Source organism: Sinohyriopsis cumingii, chromosome 8 (assembly GCF_028554795.1).
Source record: "Sinohyriopsis cumingii isolate HCF-2022 chromosome 8, ASM2855479v2, whole genome shotgun sequence".
Lineage (NCBI taxonomy): Eukaryota > Metazoa > Mollusca > Bivalvia > Unionida > Unionidae > Sinohyriopsis > Sinohyriopsis cumingii.
In genome coordinates, this window is record NC_142968.1 from 8,214,657 (window position 1) to 8,242,102 (window position 27,446).

The 27,446-nt window shown below is 35.7% G+C and overlaps 1 protein-coding gene across 1 annotated transcript in view; it reads left to right on the forward strand.

Moving 5' to 3' along the window:
- The window catches only part of LOC149792937 (scavenger receptor cysteine-rich domain-containing protein DMBT1-like), a 35,144-nt gene extending 7,953 nt beyond the window's left edge, over positions 1 to 27,191 (forward strand). Inside the window, exons 4-12 of the mRNA XM_089966782.1 lie at positions 223 to 364; positions 1,725 to 1,873; positions 3,234 to 3,384; positions 5,107 to 5,288; positions 8,974 to 9,093; positions 12,010 to 12,129; positions 17,791 to 17,993; positions 22,531 to 22,937; positions 24,597 to 27,191. Coding sequence (XP_089822908.1) covers positions 223 to 364; positions 1,725 to 1,873; positions 3,234 to 3,384; positions 5,107 to 5,288; positions 8,974 to 9,093; positions 12,010 to 12,129; positions 17,791 to 17,993; positions 22,531 to 22,937; positions 24,597 to 24,846 — 1,724 coding nt within the window. The 3' untranslated portion in view covers positions 24,847 to 27,191. The remainder of the gene's footprint in view (positions 1 to 222; positions 365 to 1,724; positions 1,874 to 3,233; positions 3,385 to 5,106; positions 5,289 to 8,973; positions 9,094 to 12,009; positions 12,130 to 17,790; positions 17,994 to 22,530; positions 22,938 to 24,596) is intronic.
- The last annotated feature ends 255 nt before the right edge of the window (positions 27,192 to 27,446 follow it).

Below are 27,446 nucleotides of genomic sequence, written 5' to 3' on the forward strand. Positions count from 1 at the left end.
GCAATAATACTTTTATTGGACCAGCCAAGGCAATTCGTACCCGGTAAGAACTAGATGACCTTAACAAGTGGCTCAGGACTTTTTGGTTCGGACATGTTCACGTATCCTTGTATCTTACTTAAACTATTAATTTTACGTGTGAATTGGGATCAAGGTCTCGCATTCTCTATACATACATATCTTTTTCGAATGTTTTTGATGGTTTTTTTTTCCCCCATCTAGATGCCATCACCGTAAAGCTGCAGTCTGGATTAGACGGAGCAATTCGGTATTACAGCAATTCCAGGGAGATCCATTCGTGTGGTGTCACTGAAGCAGATGGTAGAGTCATATGCAGAATGCTAGGAATGCCACATGGTCCAGCGTAAGTTATAAATTTAATTTCAAACAGGGCATATTTGTTGACGACCGTTTCTAGCATATAAATGCCGAGTATTCTATCACAGGTCTCGCAAAATGAAATGTTGATTATTCGTAATATTAGGATAAAATAGGTAGACATGTATGTACATGGAAGTTCTTTCACCTTATCAAGTATTGTGATGCTACAGATAAACAATGTTATTAAATAAAAATGCAACATTTTGTTACTATGACTGCTTGGGTTTGTTTCTTTAAACTGGTAGACTAGGAGAATCCACTATCAAATTTGTCTCTTACCATTTATTTTGTTTCAATTAATATACTTTTCATAATTTCTAAGTACTCATGCAAATATGTTCTCAGACATTTCTACATATGTTCTCATACATGTTCACATATGTTCTCATACATTTCCACATAATTTCTCATACATGTCCACATATGTTCTCATACATGTCCACATATGTTCTCATGCATTTCCACATATGTTCACATACATGTCCAGCTATGTTCTCATACATGTCCACATATGTTCTCATACATTTCCACATAATTTCTCATACGTGTCCACATATGTTCTCATACATGTCCACATGTTCTCATACATGTCCACATATGTTCTCATACATTTCCACATATGTTCTCATACATGTCCACATATGTTCTCATACATTTCCACATATGTTCTCATACATGTTCGCATATGTTCTCAGACATTTCCGCAAATGTTCTCATACATGTCCACATATGTTCTCAGACATTTCCACATATGTTCTCATGTATGTCCATATATATTGTCAGACATTTCTACATATGTTCTCATACATTTCCACATAATTTCTCATACATGTCCACATATGTTCTCAGACATTTCCACATATGTTCTCATACATGTCCACATATGTTGTCAGACATTTCCACATATGTTTTCATACATTTCCACAATTTCTAAACAGCATCATGTGGAATAATGATAATATGTTCCATAACGTATGAGAATAGTTTAGTCCCTCCCTCTCTTTCATTGGCATGTTTACCTTTTGACATATATTTATCCACGTCAGCGTCATCGTGTGAAAGAATTACATATGGTAGGGCACTTGGGTAGTGGTATAATTGTATAACTGACAAAGTATATCTCTTTTGGAACAATCCGTACCTGAATTTATGAAAATCTGAATACCACATAACTTTAAAATTACCTATAATATAATAATTTTACAGTTACCTATAGTAGGTACCTTAACTTTGGTTTTTAACTGTACCGATTATTACTATGGTAAAATTTGTACTTACAATCAATATTACCCATAAATACCATCTGTATGTAAAACCCTCATTGATTTTGCTTTTTGTTTTAGGTCGCCACGGGTATATTCAACATATATATACATATATGGTGATTCATTTAGAAGCACTCTTTATTGCCGTGGAGACGAGACAGATATCCGTAACTGTAGCCATCTCTATCCATCGTACGAAGGATGTTACGAAGCAGGATTAGATTGCAGTAATAAATACTTTATATCATTCGATTTTTTACAATGGCGTTATATAAAATGTGTCTAACAGTTGCTTTATATCTTTTCAGTATACTGTATAGTTGGCTTATGTTATAGATTTTGAGTAATTTATGCCTGTTCCGATGAACGCTGCCTTTCAGAGAGAGAGGGGGGGGGGAGCGGGAGAGAGAGAGAGAGAGAGAGTCATGCTACCGTTAGCTTTATGCTATTTTATGCTTATGTAATAATTAGTACTAGTATTTGAACAACAGATGGATATATTTATGTCTTTTTATGTTCACTGGCCAGGTCGATGTACATGGGTACTTTTGTTTTCTCCTTGTCCGATATATTTATTCCGTCTGGTAGAATTATACCAAGGTGTCCGACAGTTTCCTCGCAGTATCAGCAAGTCCAATGACTGGCCTCGATTATTCCTTTCAGTAATCGGCCTGAGTGTTACTGTACCTTTATTATTTGTACTTTGGAATTCCCAGCGACTTCAATATTGAATAAGTATATTGTTTCGCTGAACACATTTTATCTCATATTCCTTTGAGAACTGTCAGACCATTTATTTGCTACTGGCTAGATATGTTTGTTCTCAAATAGTCAAACAACCTTTACACGCCTTATCATCCACGAGTGTATAATTGTTTTTCTCTGAGTCAACACTCTAGTAGCAACATCTTTTCAAACCTTTGCCTGTCCATACTTTCTTTTAAGGTTTGCTGAGAACCTTTTAGTAGGCAGAGGTGGAGTGGGGTGAAGGTTAGCAGTAATTGTCGTTTCCATAACCCTATATTTAGTTAGCGACCATTAATTGGATCATCTTCAGACAAGTTACGACAAAAATAAGTTTTCATTAATACCCATTACTCGTTATCCTTTACGTTCAAGAGCTTCGAACATTCAGCTGCATTTTGTGTATTCATGTTTTACTATTACATATATATTTGGAAACATCGTGTCGAATAGTCCATAGACTTTCTATGATTAGAGATTCTTCCTCTAGATTTTCTTTAACATCTCTGTTATTATTGATTCTATTATCATGATATAAAAATCTTCCACTTACTGGAACTTTTTACATCCTCCCTGCCGTTAATTGCTTTACCATTTGCTACATCAATTTGTTAAGATACTGGCAGTCTCTAGTGTCTCTGATATGGTAATACTTTAATCTACATAATCTCTATTTAACAATTAATTACCAGGAATACCAACCATAGTTTTGTTGGAGTGAAAAGCCGGTCTTTGTTACATATTTGCATACAGCGCTTATATATATACCATAATTTTTTCATTCGCACACAGCAATATTCAGATTGTCTTCATCGATACGTATTGTTTCATATTCCATGACAGGAACTCCTGTCAGACTAGTTGAGCTATACGGTAATCCTGTAGGAAGTGGTATTCTGGAGGTTCTTGTCAACGGAACCTGGGGCACCATCTGTGATGACAATTTTGACTATCGTGATGCTGATGTATTCTGTCGAACGCTCGGGTTTGAGAAGTAACTTTTATTTCTCCCTTTCGGTATTTATACTTACTTTCTTCCTTTTCCTTCCTTCCTTTCTTTCGTTGCAATGATACTGCACTGACAAAAAAAGTGTTCTTGACGACCCGTTTCAAACGCAATTTTGCTTAAGTAATTTCTCATTTTAATACTTGTATATATTTACTATTGCGTTTTAAAAATACTTGATCGAGTTTAAAACTTGTACTCATTTAAACCTTCTTACATTAAGTAATGCAGTGAGTGCTTAGTTTAACAGCAGATTTCTACGGAAAGTAGCTTAGCTTAGTCTTAAAAGTATTCTTATGCTGCGCCATGGTATAAAGTAGGCTTGCCTGTCCTTCATGTTGTTAATCAGCGATCATTCAAATTAGAAGCTAATCTTTTTTCTAACTTACTCTTGCAAACACGTTGAAATGCATGTATTATAGGTAACAACAAAAGGAATGCAGCTGACTGGTGATACTACTTAACTTTACAAAATCTCTATATAATACTGTATATCGTCATTAGGTAGTTAAGTTTTTCAGATGTGAAAGTCTGTTACGGAAATAAAGTGTTTTCGGTAAATGATCACATTGGTATATATTGTGGAAAACCAAGGTATATATTAACTGGCCTGCCTGTTGTAAACATTATAACTTTGCATTTCCACACTGTTCAAGGAACCATTGTTTCTCTTCCCATGGTAAAAGCCCGTATATACATAAAGGTTATGAAATAAAACTATTTTTTATTTAACACTCTTCATTTTGGGCTTCAACTCTGTTTCACAAATTGAGGTATTTGCAAATCCAAACGTATTACAGTGCGTCAAACCATATGCAAAATACCATCACTAAACTGAGTCCTGAATTTCCGAGACAGAATACTGTTCACATGGAAAAGAATGTAAGAGTTCCAAATGAGAATAGAGGCAATATAATATTTAGTAAGCACATATGTCCTCGAATCTTTCCTGTAGCAATAAAGACAAATATACTTAGCTATGTTCGAAGCTGCGATTCTAACATATTGGAATGGCTGTCTGGTTCTCCTAATGTGAACGTTAGCGGCAGTTTGCGTTTTGTCCCTATAACGTCACAATTTTCTTTATACCCCATTGATAAACAAAGGGGATATTTTAACGATTTATGTGCAAAAGTTTCCACGCGTGTTAGTTTGGGGATAAAAGGTTGCTTTTGACTGGATTCGAGAACGTTAATAATGGTTGTTGTATTATCATAAATATCCATTTATCGTAAGTTGTTCACGTGTCGTTGGAAACGCTCAATTTGTGACGGCAAACCACCAGTAATATCCTAACATTCTAAAAAACAGGGCCTTTATTCCATTATTATGATTTAGGAAGACACATGTAGGTACGGCTAGGTGATAGAGACGAGCGAAAGTATTACTATTCATTTGATCAGAATTTTAACAACTTGACTAAACATCTCTCTCTCTCTCTCTCTCTCTCTCTCTCTCTCTTGCATGTTGGGTATGTAATTCTATAATAAGAGGAACTTGCAAGTTACTTGAATTCTTTTGACAATAAATTATGTGAAAACAATATAAAACAAATCTTGAAACTGACAAAAAATCACATATATTGAACCTTTGCCAAGAACAGCAATTAATATTTTCATTTAAACATAATTGTACAATACGTGATATATTTTCTTGTATCTCAAATGTACTCATTTGTTGGATTCAATTTTTTTTATACATATTTATCAGTTCCACCCACTTCACATCTGGATATTCTGGATATGTCATCAACGCTACAGACCCTAGATCACACGTGATATGGATGGACGACCTTGATTGCATGGGTCACGAGGCCGATATTGCAGAATGTAGTTTCAGTGGTTGGGGACGGCATAACTGTGGCCATAATGAAGATGTTATGCTATTTTGCAGTAAGAGCTTACAAATGAATGAATAATGAGTTATTTGGCTGCGAGTTATATGTTAGAAAGATTCACGGGATTAATGCCTCGCTGTTTCCCACCCCTCTGTCCATCTTCAACGTTCTTTAATATTTTGTACGATTCAATTTCACATATCTACATAGCATATCCGATAACACTTTCATTCTCAATTCTGATTGTAGGGAAGAGGTTTGTTCTGTTCCTGTTACATTTATTCATATCTTAGTAACAATGTATAAACAAATATACTTCACAGATTGATATATCAATATTGTTTCGACTCTAAGATCTTAAATAAAGTAACAGAAAAGAGCGACAAGCAATCAATTTTGTAAAATTCAAAAAATGATTTATTTACCTAAATAACAAATTAAAAATGTAAAACAAGAACTTGCGGTATTAAATTAAATCAAAAGGATTACTAGCAAATGTTCATCGTTTGATAATCCTTTAAAAATCTTTACAAATGTACTACAGCGAGTCAGAAGTGATGGAATTATCCAGTTAATATTGTTAAATACGCTGCAAATAGCAAGTTCGATGCAGCAGTGATCAAAACATGTATACATGTTTGGATTGTTTTAGTACAGGCGTGCACAACCTTTTTCGGCCAAGGGCCAGATTACATTTTTTAAAACCACTCGAGGGCCTCAAACACTAATTTCTTTAATATACTTACTGTTCACGGGCCAGATTTCTGTGTTGTTTTAATTTGCCCTGAGGGCCGGACATAATACGTTCACGGGCCGGATCCGACCCGCAGACCGGGGGTTGTGCACCCCTGTTTAGTATGTAAACCGAAGCTACTCAGGTTAGATCGAAAATACTCGAAAACTATACCAGTAGTAAATGATCGGATGGGTACGGGATGATAATGTAGTAATAGATGCTAGAATATGGTCAGAGTGGGGATTAGCATTAGGGCCGCGATTTCCAAAATTTGGATACATGGGCACAAAATTAGAGATATGGCGGCCGAAATGTCAATTTACCTTGTGCCCAAATTCCCGTTGATCCCATATCCCATTAAAAAGGGAATATGGGCAGAGGAGGAATCTAATCTTAAAATAATTCATAGGATTAACACGATGGTGCTGTCTGAGGTCAAGGGAAATTGAACATGATCATGATTGACCATGACCCATCCTAACCTACTGACCAATACACAGTCTTACTAACCAGCACCCACACCAAGAAACTAATCCAAAAACATACTGATCAACATGTGTGTTGATAAGTATGCTTCAGTATGTTTTGGGGTTACTGACCACCACCCGAACCAACGGACCAGCTCTCACACTACTGATGAACACCCATTCTTACTGTCCAACACCCGTGCTTATCGAACAATAATGTCTAACACAAACTTTACTGACCGACACACCGTCGTTCTGATCAGCACTCTCAGCTATTGATGAACGCATAATGTAAGTAACCAGTAACCAACTGAACTAACCCAGAACTATTCGTACTAACAAGTAGCCACACCAACTGACTCACACTTACTAAGCATTATGCACTATTACAGAGAAACACCTACGTCTACTGACCAACACTCATATATACTGATACAACCTCACACTTACAAACAAATGTGCAATGGTAGGATTTAAAGAAACTGGTAAATTAATGAAGACCATCACGTAATTGGAAAAATTTTTACAAGGCAAACAGAGTAAGAAAAGTTCTAATATATAATTGTATTCGGTTTATACGTAAATTTACATCAACTGCACCCATGTTATGACTGGCTGTACCCAAGTCCTAATAAAGTAAAATAGTCTAGACCAAAAATAACGCTGAAACTAGAAATCTTACAGACTTTGGTAGAGGCTAAAATTATTGGAATAACTATGCGCAAAAATTATGCAATAATGATGACACTAAATTTTGATGCCAATACAGAATTTTAGCTTAGATTACAAAATTTTAGAAATAACTCCGAACTATAGTTGCTCCTGCTTTTAACCATTTCTTTAATCTGTTGACATCGTGACATACTGGCAGATATGGAAATTTAGCAGCATTTTCTTTCAATATATCAGCTTTATAGATCATTTTCTTATTACAAGAGCAAAGGAATGATTAATGCCATTTTTTCATCTCACCATTACCTGCAGGGAAACGCTTCTGTATAGCGAAAGGTGATTTACTGCTAAAAAGCAATGCCTGACAATTATAACATCACATAACGCTGGTACTTCTAGTTATTCCCACAGCTTACAAGAGCTATAGTATGTTCCTGTTATTGCCTCGTCATACGTACAAAGACGCTTTTAACTCGTATGCCAGCAAATGTATCAGCTGAAATGATATTACTCAAATTAAAACCTTTTGCCTCACGGTGTAAAAAAAAATAGCAATCGGTTATAGTTATTGCTGAAAAGGGCGAAATCAATTCTACATCGACCAAACTAAATAAAGTTATAGCAGAAAATAATGTGCAGAAATTATGTTTGAATTATACCAATTATATCTTACATTAATTTACTCAGACACCTTCATCCAAAATACCGCTCCGGTGGCCTAGTGGTTAGAGCGTCCGCCTCAGATGCGGGAGGTCGTGGGTTCGATTCCCGGCCGAGTCATACCAGAGACTTAAAAAAATGATACTAACAGCTGCCTCGCTTGGCGTTCAGCATTAAGAGGTTAGTGTTAGGACTGGTGTCAGGATAATGTGACTGGGTGGGACATCATGCTACATGTCTGCGGCATGATGCCCCAGTGCTAGACATCACTATAAACTGCCACATTGCAGACATCGTAGCGATAATGACTGAAAAATTGTTAAAGCTACGTTAAAAATCAAAAAATCACATCACATCATCCAAAATAAGTTACTTTTTCTCGTGCGATGACCGATCTTAATGGGGAAATGATTAATAGTATCCGGAAACCTTTCCAACTCTTCGATGTTTAACTTGAAAATACACGTCCTATGTAAAACTGTGGTAGCAGAAATGTAGATTTTAGCATACAATGTAGATGTATTTTTCACCTGCAATTTGCCAAATTTGCGGCCTTTAAATCTGTTCGCGATATCAAGAAATAACATATCCTAATTATTTGTCCAAATTTGTTTTCACGAAGAACATTAGCAATATTATACACATTTAGTTTGAAATACATAGACTATAACATATTGTAGCGGGAATAACCTAATTATCAATTGTCATATTACCTGCTTATTAAAGCAAACATGTCTTACCTCATAAACCATATAGTGAAAATGAGATAGTATTCTGTCATCATTTTTATAATTGCGTGATCTTTACAGTTACGTTAAAACTCTTAGTTTCAAAATCCGTCAAGGGGACTGGGCTGGCAATATATTCTCTGTGTGATAAGCCACCAACTATTTTTCTCATAATTCCTGCTCATAGTTATGTTCAGATGTAGTTCGCAGTTATGATATTACAAAATAGTGCTTAAAATTAAGTTGATATATTTGGTCTCTTTGACACCTTCATTTTAAACAGTGGTTGGTAGCTGTCTGCTTTTGACCCCATCATTTGGACTGATCCTCTGTATCCAGATCTTAACTAAATTCGAACGTGTGCCTTAATAGGAGACAAAATAATCCATCCTCTGTATTGTCATAATTAGAATTCCTGTATTTAACTAGGGTTTTGTTAATAATAACACGAGTTGAGAAATAATTTTTCATCTTTAGGCAATGACAGTACTGCAACAACTGAATCTCACTGGTGGCAAACATTTCCATCCTCCTCCACACCCACTACTCAGAACAACTGGTGGTATACTACATACGGGTGGTACTATACCACAGCTGGTAAGTAATAGGACCGAAATACTGATTGATACGCGTTACAGCCACAATAGTAAGACAAACCAAGAGCTCGGCGTTTTTTCTGTAAACTACATCCAAGGTTGACGAATTTATGAAGTGAATGTATCTCCTTCTTAGCCTCTGGCACCTTTGTAATTTGAGGGTCAACCATGTTTCTGTTCCGATAGCATTTTATCAGTTCCATCTCTCAAATCAAACTGCGAGATTGTGTCTGGACGTGGAGCTTCAGTACATATTGAGATACAGATCAAAATGTTGGAACATAAATAGAAACTTGAATTTCCTTCAGCTTTGATATATTACCATAATACATAGTTCTTTATATATATATATATATATATATATATATATATATATATATATATATATATATATATATATATATATATATATATATATATATAGCTGAATGTTGAATAATGAATTGTTCTTGGTGAAATAAAATTAGATCGTCAACATTCTAGCATGCAGATATTTTCTCCGTAAGATTAGGTGCTGTCGATGATGTATCACTTTGTCAGTACAATACAATATTTATTCATGTCGCGATTTTTAAATTCACTGTGACAAGGTTTCCTAGTATTATAGTATATAAACCCTCCTTTTCTTTGAGCAAACAGGCTCTGTTAAACAGTCTCAATGTCCCTGGACACTGTGTGTGCGTACGAGTGTGCGTATTTGTGTGTGTGTGTGTGTGTGTGCGTGCGTGTGCACCATGGCGTTGAGCATGACACACGGACGCGTGAATATACGTAAATTCGTATGATGCATGAACTTCATATTGATGCACAAATAATGCATTTTGGACAAAACTTTTGCCTTCCTCTTTAATTGTTCTAACATAAAAATAAAACTGTTTTATGTGTTTTGATGGTTTAGTTATATGTTTACATGCTTTCAAGGAAAATATGTTACAAGGTCAACTTAAAACTCAGTACCATATGACCTGGTTTATTTTGAAGTTCAAGGGTTCGGAAATAAAAACTTTAAAACGTTTTATAACTGTATATTTATAATGCATCAATTCATTGAATCTAACATTTCAAACCTCCAGTGCTATAAATACGGCACGATTTTCTACAGAAACGAACTCTAGTGCCATTTCCTGGTTGTATTGACCACTTAATATACGAGAACTTAAAGACTAAATATCGTGCATTAAAAAAAGAGAAAATGTTGCGTTCAAGTTGGGTATGCCACATGAATGATATCCATGATAGGATGATGGGAGGGGCAGCATTGGCACTGGAACAAAGGTATTTGTATTAATCTCTCTTATTGTAATGTTTGTTGTTTCATACCATACATTGCAGAAACCCACGCATACATAATAATTGTTCACTGATCATAATAACAAGAAATGTATCTGTGATGTAATAAAACCGTGCTATATATGTTGAACATGTACAGTTTTCATTCACACAGATATATATATATATATATATATATATATATATATATATATGTTTGATCATAGTGCCAAGTGAAGTACATGTATCTCTGCTTGACTAAAGTGTTAAGTGAGGTCTATGTGTTTCTGTTTGATTGAAGTTTCAAGTGGGGGCTATGTACATCTGTTTGATAGTAGTGTCAAGTGAGGTATATGTGTCTCTGCTTGACTGAAGTGTCAAGTGAGGTCTATGTGTTTCTGTTTGATTGAAGTTTCAAGTGGGGGCTATGTACATATGTTTGATTGAAGTGTCAGGTGAGGTGTATGTGTCTCTGCTTGATTGAAGTTTCAAGTGAGGTGTATGTGTAACTGTTTGATAGTAGTGTCAAGTGAGGTATATGTGTCTCTGCTTGACTGAAGTGTCAAGTGAGGTCTATGTGTTTCTGTTTGAGTGAAGTTTCAAGTGGGGGCTATGTACATCTGTTTGACTGAAGTGTCAAGTGAGGTGTATGTATCTCTGCTTGACTGAAGTGTCAAGTGAGGTCTATGTGTTTCTGTTTGATTGAAGTTTCAAGTGGGGGCTATGTACATCTGTTTGATTGAAGTGTCAAGTGAGGTGTATGTGTCTCTGCTTGATTGAAGTTTCAAGTGAGGTCTATGTGTAACTGTTTGATAGTAGTGTCAAGTGAGGTATATGTGTCTCTGCTTGACTGAAGTGTCAAGTGAGGTCTATGTGTTTCTGTTTGATTGAAGTTTCAAGTGGGGGCTATGTACATCTGTTTGATTGAAGTGTCAAGTGAGGTGTATGTGTCTCTGCTTGATTGAAGTTTCAAGTGAGGTCTATGTGTAACTGTTTGATAGTAGTGTCAAGTGATATCAAGAAATAACATATCCTAATTATTTGTCCAAATTTGTTTTCACGAAGAACATTAGCAATATTATACACATTTAGTTTGAAATACATAGACTATAACATATTGTAGCGGGAATAACCTAATTATCAATTGTCATATTACCTGCTTATTAAAGCAAACATGTCTTACCTCATAAACCATATAGTGAAAATGAGATAGTATTCTGTCATCATTTTTATAATTGCGTGATCTTTACAGTTACGTTAAAACTCTTAGTTTCAAAATCCGTCAAGGGGACTGGGCTGGCAATATATTCTCTGTGTGATAAGCCACCAACTATTTTTCTCATAATTCCTGCTCATAGTTATGTTCAGATGTAGTTCGCAGTTATGATATTACAAAATAGTGCTTAAAATTAAGTTGATATATTTGGTCTCTTTGACACCTTCATTTTAAACAGTGGTTGGTAGCTGTCTGCTTTTGACCCCATCATTTGGACTGATCCTCTGTATCCAGATCTTAACTAAATTCGAACGTGTGCCTTAATAGGAGACAAAATAATCCATCCTCTGTATTGTCATAATTAGAATTCCTGTATTTAACTAGGGTTTTGTTAATAATAACACGAGTTGAGAAATAATTTTTCATCTTTAGGCAATGACAGTACTGCAACAACTGAATCTCACTGGTGGCAAACATTTCCATCCTCCTCCACACCCACTACTCAGAACAACTGGTGGTATACTACATACGGGTGGTACTATACCACAGCTGGTAAGTAATAGGACCGAAATACTGATTGATACGCGTTACAGCCACAATAGTAAGACAAACCAAGAGCTCGGCGTTTTTTCTGTAAACTACATCCAAGGTTGACGAATTTATGAAGTGAATGTATCTCCTTCTTAGCCTCTGGCACCTTTGTAATTTGAGGGTCAACCATGTTTCTGTTCCGATAGCATTTTATCAGTTCCATCTCTCAAATCAAACTACGAGATTGTGTCTGGGACGTGGAGCTTCAGTACATATTGAGATACAGATCAAAATGTTGGAACATAAATAGAAACTTGAATTTCCTTCAGCTTTGATATATTACCATAATACATAGTTCTTTATATATATATATATATATATATATATATATATATATATATATATATATATAGCTGAATGTTGAATAATGAATTGTTCTTGGTGAAATAAAATTAGATCGTCAACATTCTAGCATGCAGATATTTTCTCCGTAAGATTAGGTGCTGTCGATGATGTGTCACTTTGTCAGTACAATACAATATGTAGTCATGTCGCGATTTTTAAATTAGCTGTGACAAGGTTTCCTAGTATTATAGTATATAAACCCTCCTTTACTTTGAGCAAACAGGCTCTGTTAAACAGTCTCAATGTCCCTGGACACTGTGTGTGCGTACGAGTGTGCGTATTTGTGTGTGTGTGTGTGTGTGTGTGTGTGTGCGTGCGTGTGCACCATGGCGTTGAGCATGACACACGGACGCGTGAATATACGTAAATTCGTATGATGCATGAACTTCATATTGATGCACAAATAATGCATTTTGGACAAAACTTTTGCCTTCCTCTTTAATTGTTCTAACATAAAAATAAAACTGTTTTATGTGTTTTGATGGTTTAGTTATATGTTTACATGCTTTCAAGGAAAATATGTTACAAGGTCAACTTAAAACTCAGTACCATATGACCTGGTTTATTTTGAAGTTCAAGGGTTCGGAAATGAAAACTTTAAAACGTTTTATAACTGTATATTTATAATGCATCAATTCATTGAATCTAACATTTCAAAACTCCAGTGCTATAAATACGGCACGATTTTCTACAGAAACGAACTCTAGTGCCATTTCCTGGTTGTATTGACGACTTAATATACGAGAACTTAAAGGCTAAATATCGTGCATTAAAAAAAGAGAAAATGTTGCGTTCAAGTTGGGTATGCCACATGAATGATATCCATGATAGGATGATGGGAGGGGCAGCATTGGCACTGGAACAAAGGCATTTGTATTAATCTCTCTTATTGTAATGTTTGTTGTTTCATACCATACATTGCAGAAACCCACGCATACATAATAATTGTTCACTGATCATAATAACAAGAAATGTATCTGTGATGTAATAAAACCGTGCTATATATGTTGAACATGTACAGTTTTCATTCACACAGATATATATATATATATATATATATATATATATATATATATATATATATATATATATATATATATGTTTGATTATAGTGCCAAGTGAAGTACATGTATCTCTGCTTGACTGAAGTGTCAAGTGAGGTCTATGTGTTTCTGTTTGATTAAAGTTTCAAGTGGGGGCTATGTACATCTGTTTGATTGAAGTATCAAGTGAGGTGTATGTGTCTCTGCTTGATTGAAGTTTCAAGTGAGGTCTATGTGTAACTGTTTGATAGTAGTGTCAAGTGAGGTATATGTGTCTCTGCTTGACTGAAGTGTCAAGTGAGGTCTATGTGTTTCTGTTTGATTGAAATTTCAAGTGGGGGCTATGTACATCTGTTTGATTGAAGTATCAAGTGAGGTGTATGTGTCTCTGCTTGATTGAAGTTTCAAGTGAGGTCTATGTGTAACTGTTTGATAGTAGTGTCAAGTGAGGTATATGTGTCTCTGCTTGACTGAAGTGTCAAGTGAGGTCTATGTGTTTCTGTTTGATTGAAGTTTCAAGTGGGGGCTATGTACCTCTGTTTGATTGAAGTGTCAAGTGAGGTCTATGTGTCTCTGCTTGTTTGAAGTTTCAAGTGGGGCCTATGTGTCTGTTGATTTAAGTGTCAAGTGAGGTATATGGGTCTCTGCTTGATTTAAGTGTCAAGTGAGGTTTATGTGTCTCTGCTTGATTGAAGTGTCAAGTGAGGTCTATGTGTCTCTGATTTAAGTGTCAAGTGAGGTCTATGTGTCTCTGATTTAAGTGTCAAGTGAGGTATATGGGTCTCTGCTTGATTGAAGTTTCAAGTGAGGTCTATGTGTCTCTGATTTAAGTGTCAAGTGAGGTATATGGGTCTCTGCTTGATTGAAGTTTCATGTGAGGTCTATGTGTCTCTGATTTAAGTGTCAAGTGAGGTATATGGGTCTCTGCTTGATTTAAGTGTCAAGTGAGGTCTATGGGTCTCTGCTTGATTTAAGTGTCAAGTGAGGTACATGTGTCTCTCCTTGACTGAATTGTCAAGTGAGATCAATGTGTCTCTGCTTGACTGAAGTTGCAAGTGGAGTCGATGTGTCTCTGCTTGATTGAAGTTTCAAGTGAGGTATATGTGTCTCTGATTTAAGTGTCAAGTGAGGTATATGTGTCTCTGCTTGATTTAAGTTTCAAGTGAGGTCTATGTGTCTCGGATTTAAGTGTCAAGTGAGGTCTATGTGTCTCTGCTTGATTTAAGTGTCAAGTGAGGTCTATGTGTCTCTGATTTAAGTGTCAAGTGAGGTATATGGGTCTCTGCTTGATTGAAGTTTCATGTGAGGTCTATGTGTCTCTGATTTAAGTGTCAAGTGAGGTCTATGTGTCTCTGATTTAAGTGTCAAATGAGGTCTATGGGCCTCTGCTTGATTGAAGTGTCAAGTGAGGTCTATGGGTCTCTGCTTGATTTAAGTGTCAAGTGAGGTATATGTGTCTCTGCTTGACTGAACTGTCAAGTGAGATGTATGTGTCTCTTCTTGACCGAAGTTGCTAGTGGAGTCTATGTGTCTCTGCTTGATTAAGTTTCAAGTGAGGTATATGTGTCTCTGATTTAAGTGTCAAGTGAGGTCTATGTGTCTCTGCTTGATTTAAGTGTCAAGTGAGGTCTATGTGTCTCTGATTTAAGTGTCAAGTGAGGTCTATGGGTCTCTGCTTGATTGAAGTTTCAAGTGAGGTCTATGTGTCTCTGATTTAAGTGTCAAGTGAGGTCTATGGGTCTCTGCTTGATTGAAGTTTCAAGTGAGGTCTATGTGTCTCTGATTTAAGTGTCAATTGAGGATGTGTCTCTGATTTAAGTGTCAAGTGAGGTCTATAGGTCTCTGCTTGATTTAAGTGTCAAGTGAGGTCTATGTGTCTCTGCTTGATTGAAGTGTCAAGTGAGGTCTATGTGTGTCTGCTTGATGGAAGTGTTAAGTGAGGTCTATGTGTCTCTGCTTGATTGAAGTTTCAAGTGAGGTCTATGGGTCTCTGATTTAAGTGTCAAGTGAGGTCTATGGGTCTCTGCTTGATTTAAGTTTCAATTGAGGTCTGTGTGTCTCTGATTTAAGTGTCAAGTGAGGTCTATGGGTCTCTGCTTGATTTAAGTTTCAAGTGAGGTCTATGTGTCTCTGATTTAAGTGTCAAGTGAGTTCTATGGGTCTCTGCTTGACTAAAGTTTCAAGTGAGGTCTATGTGTCTCTGCTTGATTTAAGTGTCAAGTGAGGTCTATGGGTCTCTGCTTGATTTAAGTGTCAAGTGAGGTTTATCTGTCTCTGATTTAAATTTCAAGTGAGGTCTATGGGTCTCTGCTTGATTTAAGTTTCAAGTGAGGTCTATGTGTCTCTGATTTAAGTGTCAAGTGAGTTCTATGGGTCTCTGCTTGGCTAAAGTTTCAAGTGAAGTTTATGTGTCTCTGCTTGATTTAAGTGTCAAGTGAGGTCTATGGGTCTCTGCTTGATTTAAGTGTCAAATGAGGTCTATATGTCTCTGTTTGATTGAAGTGTCAAGTGAGGTCTATGTGTCTCTGCTTGATTGAAGTTTCAAGTGAGGTCTATGTGTCTCTGCTTGATTGAAGTTTCAAGTGAGGTATATGTGTCTCTGCTTGACTGAAGTGTCAAGTGAGATCTATGTGTCTCTGCTTGACTGAAGTGTCAAGTGAGGCCTATGGGTCTCTGCTTGATTGAAGTTTCAAGTGAGGTCTATGTTTCTCTGCTTGATTTAAGTTTGAAGTGAGGTTTATGTGTCTCTATTTGATTTAAGTGTCAAGTAAGGTCTATGTGTTTCTGCTTGATTAAAATGTCAAGATAGGGCTATATGTCTCTGCTTGATTGAAGTTTCAAGTGAGGTCTATATGTCTCTGCTTGATTTAAGTTTCAAGTGAGGCCTATGTGTCTGTTTGATTTAAGTGTCAAGTGAGGTCTATGGGTCTCTGCTTGATTTAAGTTTCAAGTGAGGTTGATGTGTGTCTATTTGATTTAAATGTCAAATAAGGTCTATTTGTTTCTGCTTGATTGAAGTTTCAAGTGAGGTCTATGTGTCTCTGCTTGTTGAAGTTTCAAGTGAGGTATATGTGTCTGTTGATTGAAGTGTCAAGTGAGGTATATGGGTCTCTGCTTGATTGAAGTTGCAAGTGAGGTCTATGTGTCTCTGCTTGACTGAAGTTGCAAGTGAGGTCTATGTGTCTCTATTTGACTGAAGTTTCAAGTGAGGTCTATGTGTCTCCGCTTGATTGAAGTTGCAGTTGAGGTCTATGTGTCTCTGCTTGATTGAAGTTTCAAGTGAAGTCTATGTGTCTCTATTTGATTTAAGTGTCAAGTGAGGTCTATGGGTCTCTATTTGATTTAAGTGTCAAGTAAGGTCTATGTGTCTCTGCTTGATTTAAGTGTCAAGTGAGGTCTATGGGTCTCTGCTTGATTTAAGTGTGAAGTGAGGCCTATGTGTCCGTTGATTTAAGTGTCAAGTGAGGTATATGGGTCTCTGCTTGATTTAAGTGTCAAGTGAGGTCTACGTGTCTCTGATTGATTTAAGTGTCAAGTGAGGTCTATGGGTCTCTGCTTGATTGAAGTTTCAGGTGAGGTCTATGGGTCCGTGATGTTTCAAGTATGGGCTAAGTAGGTATATGTTTCTCCGTTTGACCAAGAATATTACCCATCAACGAAATATGACTGGAGCATTAGTCATGTAGTGACCGTAAGTCACAGATGTTCAAAGAATATCAACTACATTCGATGATATAGTTTTTTATCAGAATGAAGCTTGATGAACGACTGTGACCTTTATTTCATAGCTAATGCTTTCAAAGTATTAAAGGAGAAAGACCAACAGTCTATTTAGCCTTCGTATTATAATTTACAAACATGTTATTTAGCATATTTTTTTTGGACATGCATGCCCTGTCACACATAAGGGAATGATCTGGATGTTTTATTTATTATTATTTGCAAATATTAGTGGATGAGTATTCTTAGCTGTTGTAACATCTATATTTTCATCGAGGATCCCCTAAAATAACTTAATAAGAAATAAAAAAAAAATTATTATACAATAATTGACGTTTGTCACATGTTCATTTGCGAAGTCTCCTTTTTCATTTCTATGTTGTACTGATTAACTCTGGATATAAAATGTTCATTTTTCCCTGTATGACAATGTAGTGTGAATAAAATTCTTTGTTGCCATTACGTATTTTTAATTTTTTTTTTAGAACTAAGCCTTCCTTATAATTCTTAACAGGTGACTCCCTGGATAATGCCATCTCCTCAAGCTGTACCTCCAGTGGCTGGTATATCCAGGTTGACATGTACAGGCTAAGGCAGATGTACCCTGGTGCACGTGAATCTGATATCTACCTCGGTGAAAACTCGTGCACCGGATACAGCAATGGTTACACGCTTGTATTTCAACATGGGATCAGAGACTGCCTTACCAGTCAGACGGTACGATACAATAAACCTGCCACATCTAAAATTTAGTAGCTTGCGCGTGTTGTTTTCTCCCGACAAGATGAATATGTGCCTTTAATTTTAAGTATACGAATACCAGAATTATTTGCACCTATACTAGTATTTGCAAATAAAGATTTATGAATAATAATGGCAAACAAGTAAACATTATTCAGATTTCTTCTTGTTTGCAGTGTGCTTCATATCTGTTATTATTTCGATTTTAAAGTACCTAAATCTATTAGGTTTTGGCCACAACTGGACATTTTTCGCATTGTTTTATTGATTTCTTACGTCCATATTTGTAAATACACCTAGCATAAATAATAAATGAAATTAGCTACAAAAAATGTGAAATACAATTCACTGAATCCAAAAATAACCTGTCAATGCCAAGTTAAACAATGTATGCACTGAAGTATCCAGACGTCGGTCAAAATTTTTTTAAAATTCATACAGATTCAATTATTAGGTATTTTTAATAATTAAATTGTACTAACAATTTATTCTATTATAAAAGTTGCCTGTCCTCTCTAACCGAAAAAATGTCGACAGAGCAAGAGATTTGGGTCTTATTGGATACAAGTTTTAGGAAGTGTATCCCCCAGGGCTGTAAAATTGAGGGTAAAACAACCCTTGGTGTCAGAACTGGGGGTCAAATAAAAAATGTGGGGGTCAAAAATGTACTGACAAATTTTCATATGACTCGTACTATTTCAGCTTGAAATAGGATATTGCAACTTGCACAACATACTCTCTCTCTCTCTCTCTCTCTCTCTCTCTCTCTAAACATACAAATCAATCAACATGCACAACTAACAAGCAAATGCATTGTCCATTCAAAGAATAATTTTATGAGTTCATTTTTCTCTTAAAGTCGTATTTTAACAGTCTCCTTATAATCAATATGAAGCAATATTATAGCCCAACACAGTACATACAAGCCAATACAAAAAGCCAAATAAATCTTTTTAACAAAATGACAATCAAATTACAGCCTTTCATCATCGGTTTCATTTTACTTCATCCTAGAACATAATTATCCAAATATCAAGGAGGATAATGATTCATCTTCTTTCTAATACGTTACATTTGAACTTTAAGATCTATCTTTTATTGCAGCAAAGTTTAAAACCAACAAAATCTGAGATGACCCGCTGACCTTGTAATCCAAATAACGCATTTGTCTCTGCAAGTTTACTGATTTCTTTGTTGTGAAAGAATGTCCTGGGTCATAATATGTTCTCCAGATATCTTGTGGCGAACGAGGGCAGATTTTTTAAAATTCTAAAACCCTGTCAAGAAAGGATTATCCACTTTTGCAGTCTTCGCAATCACGCGATCATAAGTCACACCTGTAATCCTGATGTATGAATTTCGTATTCCAGTCAAGGGCATTATTTTCTCCATTTTTCATTAAAGTTAGATCCACAGTTACTCTTTTGTGTTCTGCTTTTATCACTTTCTTCGCTAATGATTTTTAGTACACGACGTTTTAATGTGGAGATCACTTTCTAGTGCAACAAGGATTGAGATTAAACATCTAGATGACAGCTTGCTGAGCTCGATGAAAATTGCGTTAGAGCTTGCGAGAAATGGGGAAGCTACTCCGTCATAACATTGCCTATACTAGTCTGGTTCATTGTTTCGAATGTTCCCTCCGTTTCACTCTGCTATACGAATAGAGGAGCGCAAGGCAAGGAACAAACAAAGCAGGGAACCAGTCAATGCATATGCACGAAGTATATACGATGTCGTCCATCGTCCAATGCATTGGATATTAAATAAATGCTGATCACATTATGAAAATCCTTTGCGTCAAAAAAAAAACAAAAAAAAAAAACAAAAAAAAAAAAAAAAAAAACGCACGGCAACAAAATGTGTGCATCAATTTTCTCCAGCGTGTGTCCCTGACGCACAAATGTGCGTAAAGGGAAACACTGTTTTAGGTATGTCGTAAAATGGCTACTCACAAAATTAATCTTAGAATTTGAAACCAAGATAGAAGGTGCTATGTTTATTAAATGTTTGTTTCAGTTATCATTGTGACTGACACTGGACAGTCTATGAAAGGCAGTTAGCATTGTTATGGTCATAGGACCGATTATGGAAGACAGCATTGTTCCGGACAATGACTGTCGATCTAAAACAGTAGGAACACTGGACGGTCCATAAAAACCAACAGGATGGTCTCAAATAGACAGTTACAAATTTTATGGACACTGAACGATCTATAAAAGACAGTTAACAGTGTTACAGAAACTGGATGGTCATTAAAGTACACTATTGTTATTTGCACTGGAAGGTCTATGAAAGACAGTTGTGTTATCGGCACAGGACGGTCTCTGAAAGACAGTTAAACATTCTTATAGACACTAGACGGTCTGTAAAAGATAGCTACCATTTGTATGGATACTTCACTATGAAAGACAGTTAGCATTGGTAGGGACACTTAACGGTCAACGAAAGACAGCATTGCTATGGACACAGGTACTTTTGTTCTGAAAGTAAGCATGGTTGAGGCACTGGACAGGCTATGAAATACAGTTTTCATTGTTGTGAACAATGGTCTGTCATAAAAGACAGCTAGCATTGTTATGGACACGGGACAACTTATAAAAGACAGTTAGCATTGTTATGGACACTGAACGGTCTATGAAAGACAGGTAGCATTGTTATGGACACTGAACGGTCTATGAAAGGACTGTAAGCATTGTTATGGATACTGGACGGTCGATGAAAGACAGCATTGTTATGGACACTGGACTATCTATGAAAGACAGGTAGCATTGTTATGGACACTGAACGGTCTATGAAAGGACTGTAAGCATTGTTATGGACACTGGACGGTCTATCAATGACTGTGAGCATTGTTATGGATACTGGACGGTCTATGAAAGACAACATTGTTATGGGCACTGGACTGTCTATGAAAGACAGTTAGTATTGTTATGGACATTGGGCTGTCTATGAAAGACAATAAGCATTGTTATGGACACTGGACGGTCTATCAAGGACAGCAAGCATTGATATTGACACTGGACGGTCTACCAAGGACTGTAAGCATCGTTATGGACACTGGACTGTCTATGAAAGACAGTTAACATTGTTATGGACACTGGAAGGTCTATCAAGGACTGTAACCATTGCTTTGCACACAGGACTGTCTATGAAAGACAGTTAGCATTATTATGGACACTGGACGGTTTATAAAGCACAGCATTGTTATGGACACAGGACTGTCTATAAAAGACAGTTATCATTGTTATTAACATAGATTTGTCTACAAAAGACAGACTTGTTATGGACACTGGACTGTCTATGAACGACAGCATTGTTATAGACAATGGACTCTACAAAAGACAACTTTGTTATGGACGCAGGACTATCAATGAAAGACAGCATTTCTATCGAAAGATGAAATACAGCATTGTTATGGTCACTGTACAGTCTATGAAAGACAGCAAAGTTATTGACACTGGACTGTCTATGAAAAACAGCATTGCTATGTTAATATGACTGTGTATGAAATACAGCATTGTAATTGACACTGGACTGCCTATGAAATAAAAAGTTAGCATTGTTATGGACAATGGACAGTCTATAAGATACAGTATTGATATGGAGACTAGACTGTCTATGACAGCATTGTTATGGACACTGGACTGTCTATGACAGACATCATTGCTCTGGAAGCATGACTGTCTATGAAAGACAGCATAGTTATGAACACTTGACGATCTATGAAGGTGCTATGTTTATTAAATGTTTGTTTCAGTTATCATTGTGACTGACACTGGACAGTCTATGAAAGACAGTTAGCATTGTTATGGACACTAAACTATCGATGAAAGACAGCATTGTAATAGACACTGGACTGTCTTTGAAAGACAGCATTGTTACCGACACTGGACAGTCAATGAAAGGCATTATTGTTATGGACACTGGACTTTCAGTAAAAGACAGTAAGCAATGTTATCGACACTGGACTGTCTATGATAGAGAGGTTTGTCAGCAGCTGCAGCTTACGTCTGCGTATTGAAAATAATCTAATGCAAAGAATATGAACAAGACAAGAAAATGTATGGCAGTTATCTCTGTCTCAAAGTATGGTCATGATAAATAACGTTGTGCGTTTTATTGCAAAAGATGTAAACATAGAATTTTTTTGATATTATATAATCAATATAACCTAAATCGCACAGGTTCACGATATATATATATATATATATATATATATATATATATATATATATATATATATATATATATATATATATATCCTTGACGTCTATGAGCTTCTTTTAATTTGGAATTTATTTTATGTTTTTGTTCTTAAAAACAGAAAAATATGCATGGTGTTTAGAAAAAAAGATTATACATTTTATTTCTAGTTAAGTATGTTATATATTTTGATATTGTTTTGTTTATTTTCATTTATTCACGATAGAGCACGTGTTTTGATTGGGGTTTTACTTTGCAAATTAATCATAACATGTGAGATACGATATCTACAATTGTTCTCTTTCAGGTCACACAAAACGCCATAGTGTACAGAAACAGATTATTTTATGCCATGCGAGATCCCCAATATCCATTCATCATACGAGCTTACAATTGGACCGTTCATGTAGAGTGTGACGTCATGAGAAATGAGACTGCGTTCAGTCATATCAGTCATAACGCACAAGAACAACTCGACTCTGGCCACATACAAGGAACCAGTCACTACAATATCACCATGCGATTCTACAGTGATCCCAACTTCCAATACGAGATACCCGGAAATCCACTGCACGTGAATGTCGGAGCTGACGTATATGTCAAGGCGTACACTTCTGCAGCTGACTGGGGAATCAAAATGATCGTACACTCGTGTTATACCAAACCTGACCCATATGCATCTGATAGCTTGAAATATTACATTATAAGGGACGGGTAAGTTTCCTGTGTAGGATAACGATACACGATTTCGAATAGTATGACATCTACTTTAATTCCACTTGATGCTAGATTATTTCGGTATATTATATTATTACAGGTAATATATTAAAAAAGACACTACGCTTAGCAATGTTATACACATATCTAGTGTCTCTTTTCAACTTATGACTATAATTATTTGCCTGTAATGTCTGCCTGTTTTTCAATAAACCGGTTTCTAAAGGTTAGTATGCAAGAGAAATTGCCACCAGAGAGAACTCGACGGGTAGCAGAAAAGATCAGCAGGAACAGCAATATCTTCTGGGTCAAGGTTACCAGTGGGTTTAATTCACAACAGGGGCAGGTCTAGAATAGCTGTCAGCAACTGGTGTGTGTCCTAGGCGAACCATAAAATCGGCTCCTTTCTGCAAACAATATCCACAAATTCCTCGCCCCGTTTAACTTTTGGCGCCTTAAGCCACCCCCCCCCTTTACAAAGGAAACTCAGAGTTATATATACTTTCAGTATACTTTATTATGTTGTCAGCAAATTTACATAAATAAGTTTGTAACTAAGATCTACCGCAGTTCATGCACAAATTTTTGATCGATACAATGTAAACATTTTGAGGCCTAATATTCTTTTCTACAGTATGGTAGCTTTAGTACATATTTGTATAAACCTTTGTATGCACAAAATCGTTGCTATCCCTTCTTGAACCTATTATCGTCCTTGTCCTGTTACTTCTAGGGGCTTAAACTATGTAATAAGACAAGGTAAAACCCAACGAGAATTCAAATGTCCAAAATATAATTTTTTCCGTAGAATATAAAATCAAACAAAGTCCTTGAATGTTTCATGTAATCCGATTGAGTTATCTAAATATCCAAGTCCTTGAATAATTTCGTGTAATCCGATTGAGTCATCTAAATATCCAAGTCCTTGAATAATTTCATGTAATCCGATTGAGTTATCTAAATATCCAAGTCCTTGCATAATTTCATCATACCATTCAGCAATGTACTGCCATTTAGAATGAAAAGGTTTTCATGTCTGCAATTTCAGCGAACAAATTATAAATAAAGCTAATTTCCTTTGAATGACTTACACAAGACTGGAATATAAATTGAAGAATCGTAACACTTTACTTAAATGCACTTATATAGTCACCTAATACATATAAGATAAAAATATAAATCTCTATAAAAGATTCCTGAACATTTAAATCATTTTCCCTTGCGAAATGCTTGGGCGTCGACATTACTTTTTATTTATCATTATTTAATCAGTGGCTACGACAGTCCTGATATATCACTCTAGAATGACATTACCTCCATTGAAATAATGCGTGGCGTTCTTGACAGAATTAGGTATTGATAAGAACTTGGCAATCGACCATGAATTATAAATATAATTTTCACAAAGTTTTGTACATCTACGTTTTGTATAGTACAGGTCAGTCACAATTAAAGAATTAAGATATCAGTGTGAGAATGTGATGATGACTTGTACTACAGCAATAGTTAAATTAAGTTTTAGCGTATTTTTTTTGGCGTACTGTTTAATACGTTGTACATTTCGCTTTCGTTCGTAAAGAAAATCACACTAATTTACAATGGTGTAAGTTTGGAAAACATATTGAAATGAATTTTCTTTTTTCTTTTTGAACTCAGCTGTGAAGCAGACGTAAATACACATTATATTTCTCAATCAACTCACGAGACAAAGTTTATGTTCCGTGATTTTGAATATACATCCAATCACGAAGGACTCTACCTTTACTGCGATGCTACTTTTTGCGAGACTTCGAATTATTCCGATCAATGTCAGCAGTCCTGTAACCCAAGAGGAAAGAGGGATGCCGAATCAAGACCAAGATTGACGGAAACCGTTCAGGAAAAGATTATTCATACTCGCAAATAGAATGAGTATGTTGACGGAATGTGATCGTTTTAATTAAAAGAAATTTCATGATTAAGTTTTTTCAAATTAGTAATTTGTCCAGAATTGACTTCGAACATGTATTTACTTGTCCAGAATTAAAAACGAACATGTAGTAATTGTCCAAAATGGATTCGAACATGTATTAACTCGTTGAGAATTGACTTCGAACATGCAGTAACTTGTCCAAAATGGATTCGAACATGTATTAACTCGTTGAGAATTGACTTCGAACATGCAGTAACTTGTCCAAAATGGATTCGAACATGTATTAACTCGTTGAGAATTGACTTCGAACATGCAGTAACTTGTCCAAAATGGATTCGAACATGTATTAACTCGTTGAGAATTGACTTCGAACATGCAGTAACTTGTCCAGAGAACTCATTTTTTAATACAATACTTCAATATGCACAATCTTTAATAGTATAAGACCAGATATTAATTTATGTATATTGTTAATAATAACATGAAATATTGATAAAGCTATTTATATAGAGATAGCTAAACTAGAATTAAATATCACCAATAATGTTGCAGTGTTTTAAAATCTTGTCTCGATGCCAGTATGTTGCATACTTTTTATTTTGTACAAAGCCTATGATAGTTTAGAAGACGAATCAGTAGACCAATTATGTTTGATGATATCTAATATTTGGATTATGCTATTCTAAAATGCATTTTGTAATGGGAATGTTTGAACAAAGTCAACCGGTTCATATTAAAATGACCAAAATATAAAATGAATGTCTTAGATTTCTAGCTATTATTTTGAGACGATCAAATGTTACTGGTTGTATTTACTATAACGGTAATATTTAAAATGATATAGTATCGTCCATTAGGAACCCAACAGAACATTTATCGATGTGAAGTTCATCTGATATTTATAGTACCACAAGGAAAGAAAGAAAGAAAGAAAAAAGGAAAGAAAGTTACCTGTCAGTAGGCATAATTTTGTTACACTTTATTCTTTAAAGATGCACTAATAATCAAAGACGACACATTTGTTGCAATAAACAATTGTTTCATATACACAAATTGTGAACGTCATATTTTTAAAGAAACAAACATTGATTTAATGAATGTAAATTCGTAACCATTGTCAGCTGGGTCATATCAGTTAGAGTGATATTCAACCATCCATTCTTTATCCCTGTAATCATAGCAGACTTTAAGTACCGTCTTTAAATTCAACCGATCCGGTGGCCTCTTGGTTAGAACGCCGGTCTCGGATGCAGGAGGTCGTGGGGGGTTCGATCCCATGCCGAGTCATACCAAAGACTAACAGCTGCCTCGCTTGGCGCTCAGCATTAAGAGGTTGGTGTTAAGACTGACCGGCCTTGTGTCAGCATAATGTGACTGGTTCGGACATCGTGCTACATGTCTGCAGTATGATGCCCCAATGCTGGACATCACTATAAGCTACCACACTGCAGATATTGTAGCGGTATGACTGAAAAATTGTTAAAGCTATGTTAAAAATCTGAATCACACACACACACACCGTCTGTAAATTCCAATTTACGAGCAAATATAAAGACATTGTTTCTATTCAAATTTGCCTTTGTTTGTAAGGTTCCTCGAGTGACTCCAAACCATTTCGTAGCACGACAAGATGGTACCAAGATGAACATTTTTGCTAAATACTATCAAATATTTACTCAGTAACAAATATTTGACAATTTTATAATTTATGTGATATAGCAAATTACTTTACAGTTTAATCGCTCCCAGATTCTATTTAGTTGTAATTTAGATATGAGTCTGGTTTTGGACAATTTCCATGCTCCTATCGCACTTTCTTACAGCGCCATATATTAAAAGTACTCTTTAACAATCGGATCATTTTAAAAGTATTACGATCGTTTTGCGGCACATACATATGACTGGTCAGCGAAGTATTCGGCAAGATAATCATGCCAATGCATTGATACTTAAATTATGAATGTTCACTGTAATGCACTCTCTTTCGCCTATGTTATAAACTTTCAAATACGACCAATCTATACGTTTTTTTTTGTTAGTGTAGCATTTGCTGGCGTAAGTGACAGGCTCCATTTTATGTCATAAATTTACGTCTAATTCGCTGTCGTGAGAGGCGGAGATGAATTTAAGGAGAACCGGACTTTCGAATGTATGATTTTATAGAGTTTCCATTGACGTAATTGATTTAATCAGTTATTGTTCGCCAAATATTTATGCAGAACGTTTGTAAGAGACATGTTATTTATTTCATCCTTTCTTTTGAAATAATTTGTTCTTCACGTTTGTTAATATTTTGCGACATCTCGCATAGGTTAGGACAATTTAGGTACCTTCAGTTTCGTGTTAGTCAGTTTGTTCTTGATTTGTTTTGTTTTATTTTGTGTTCAAAATCTTTAATAATTAAAAAAAATGATTGTCATGCTCTGTTTGTTATTTTATTTATGTAAACGTGCATCAACTGAGCCGGTAATTTTTCATCATGTATTTAATTACATTTGGACATGTACAAGCAAGATGGCATGCAAATGTAAAATAGGTTATATTGTTATAATAAGGCAGCTGAATTTGCGAAATTTTCATTCGTGTTTAAAACC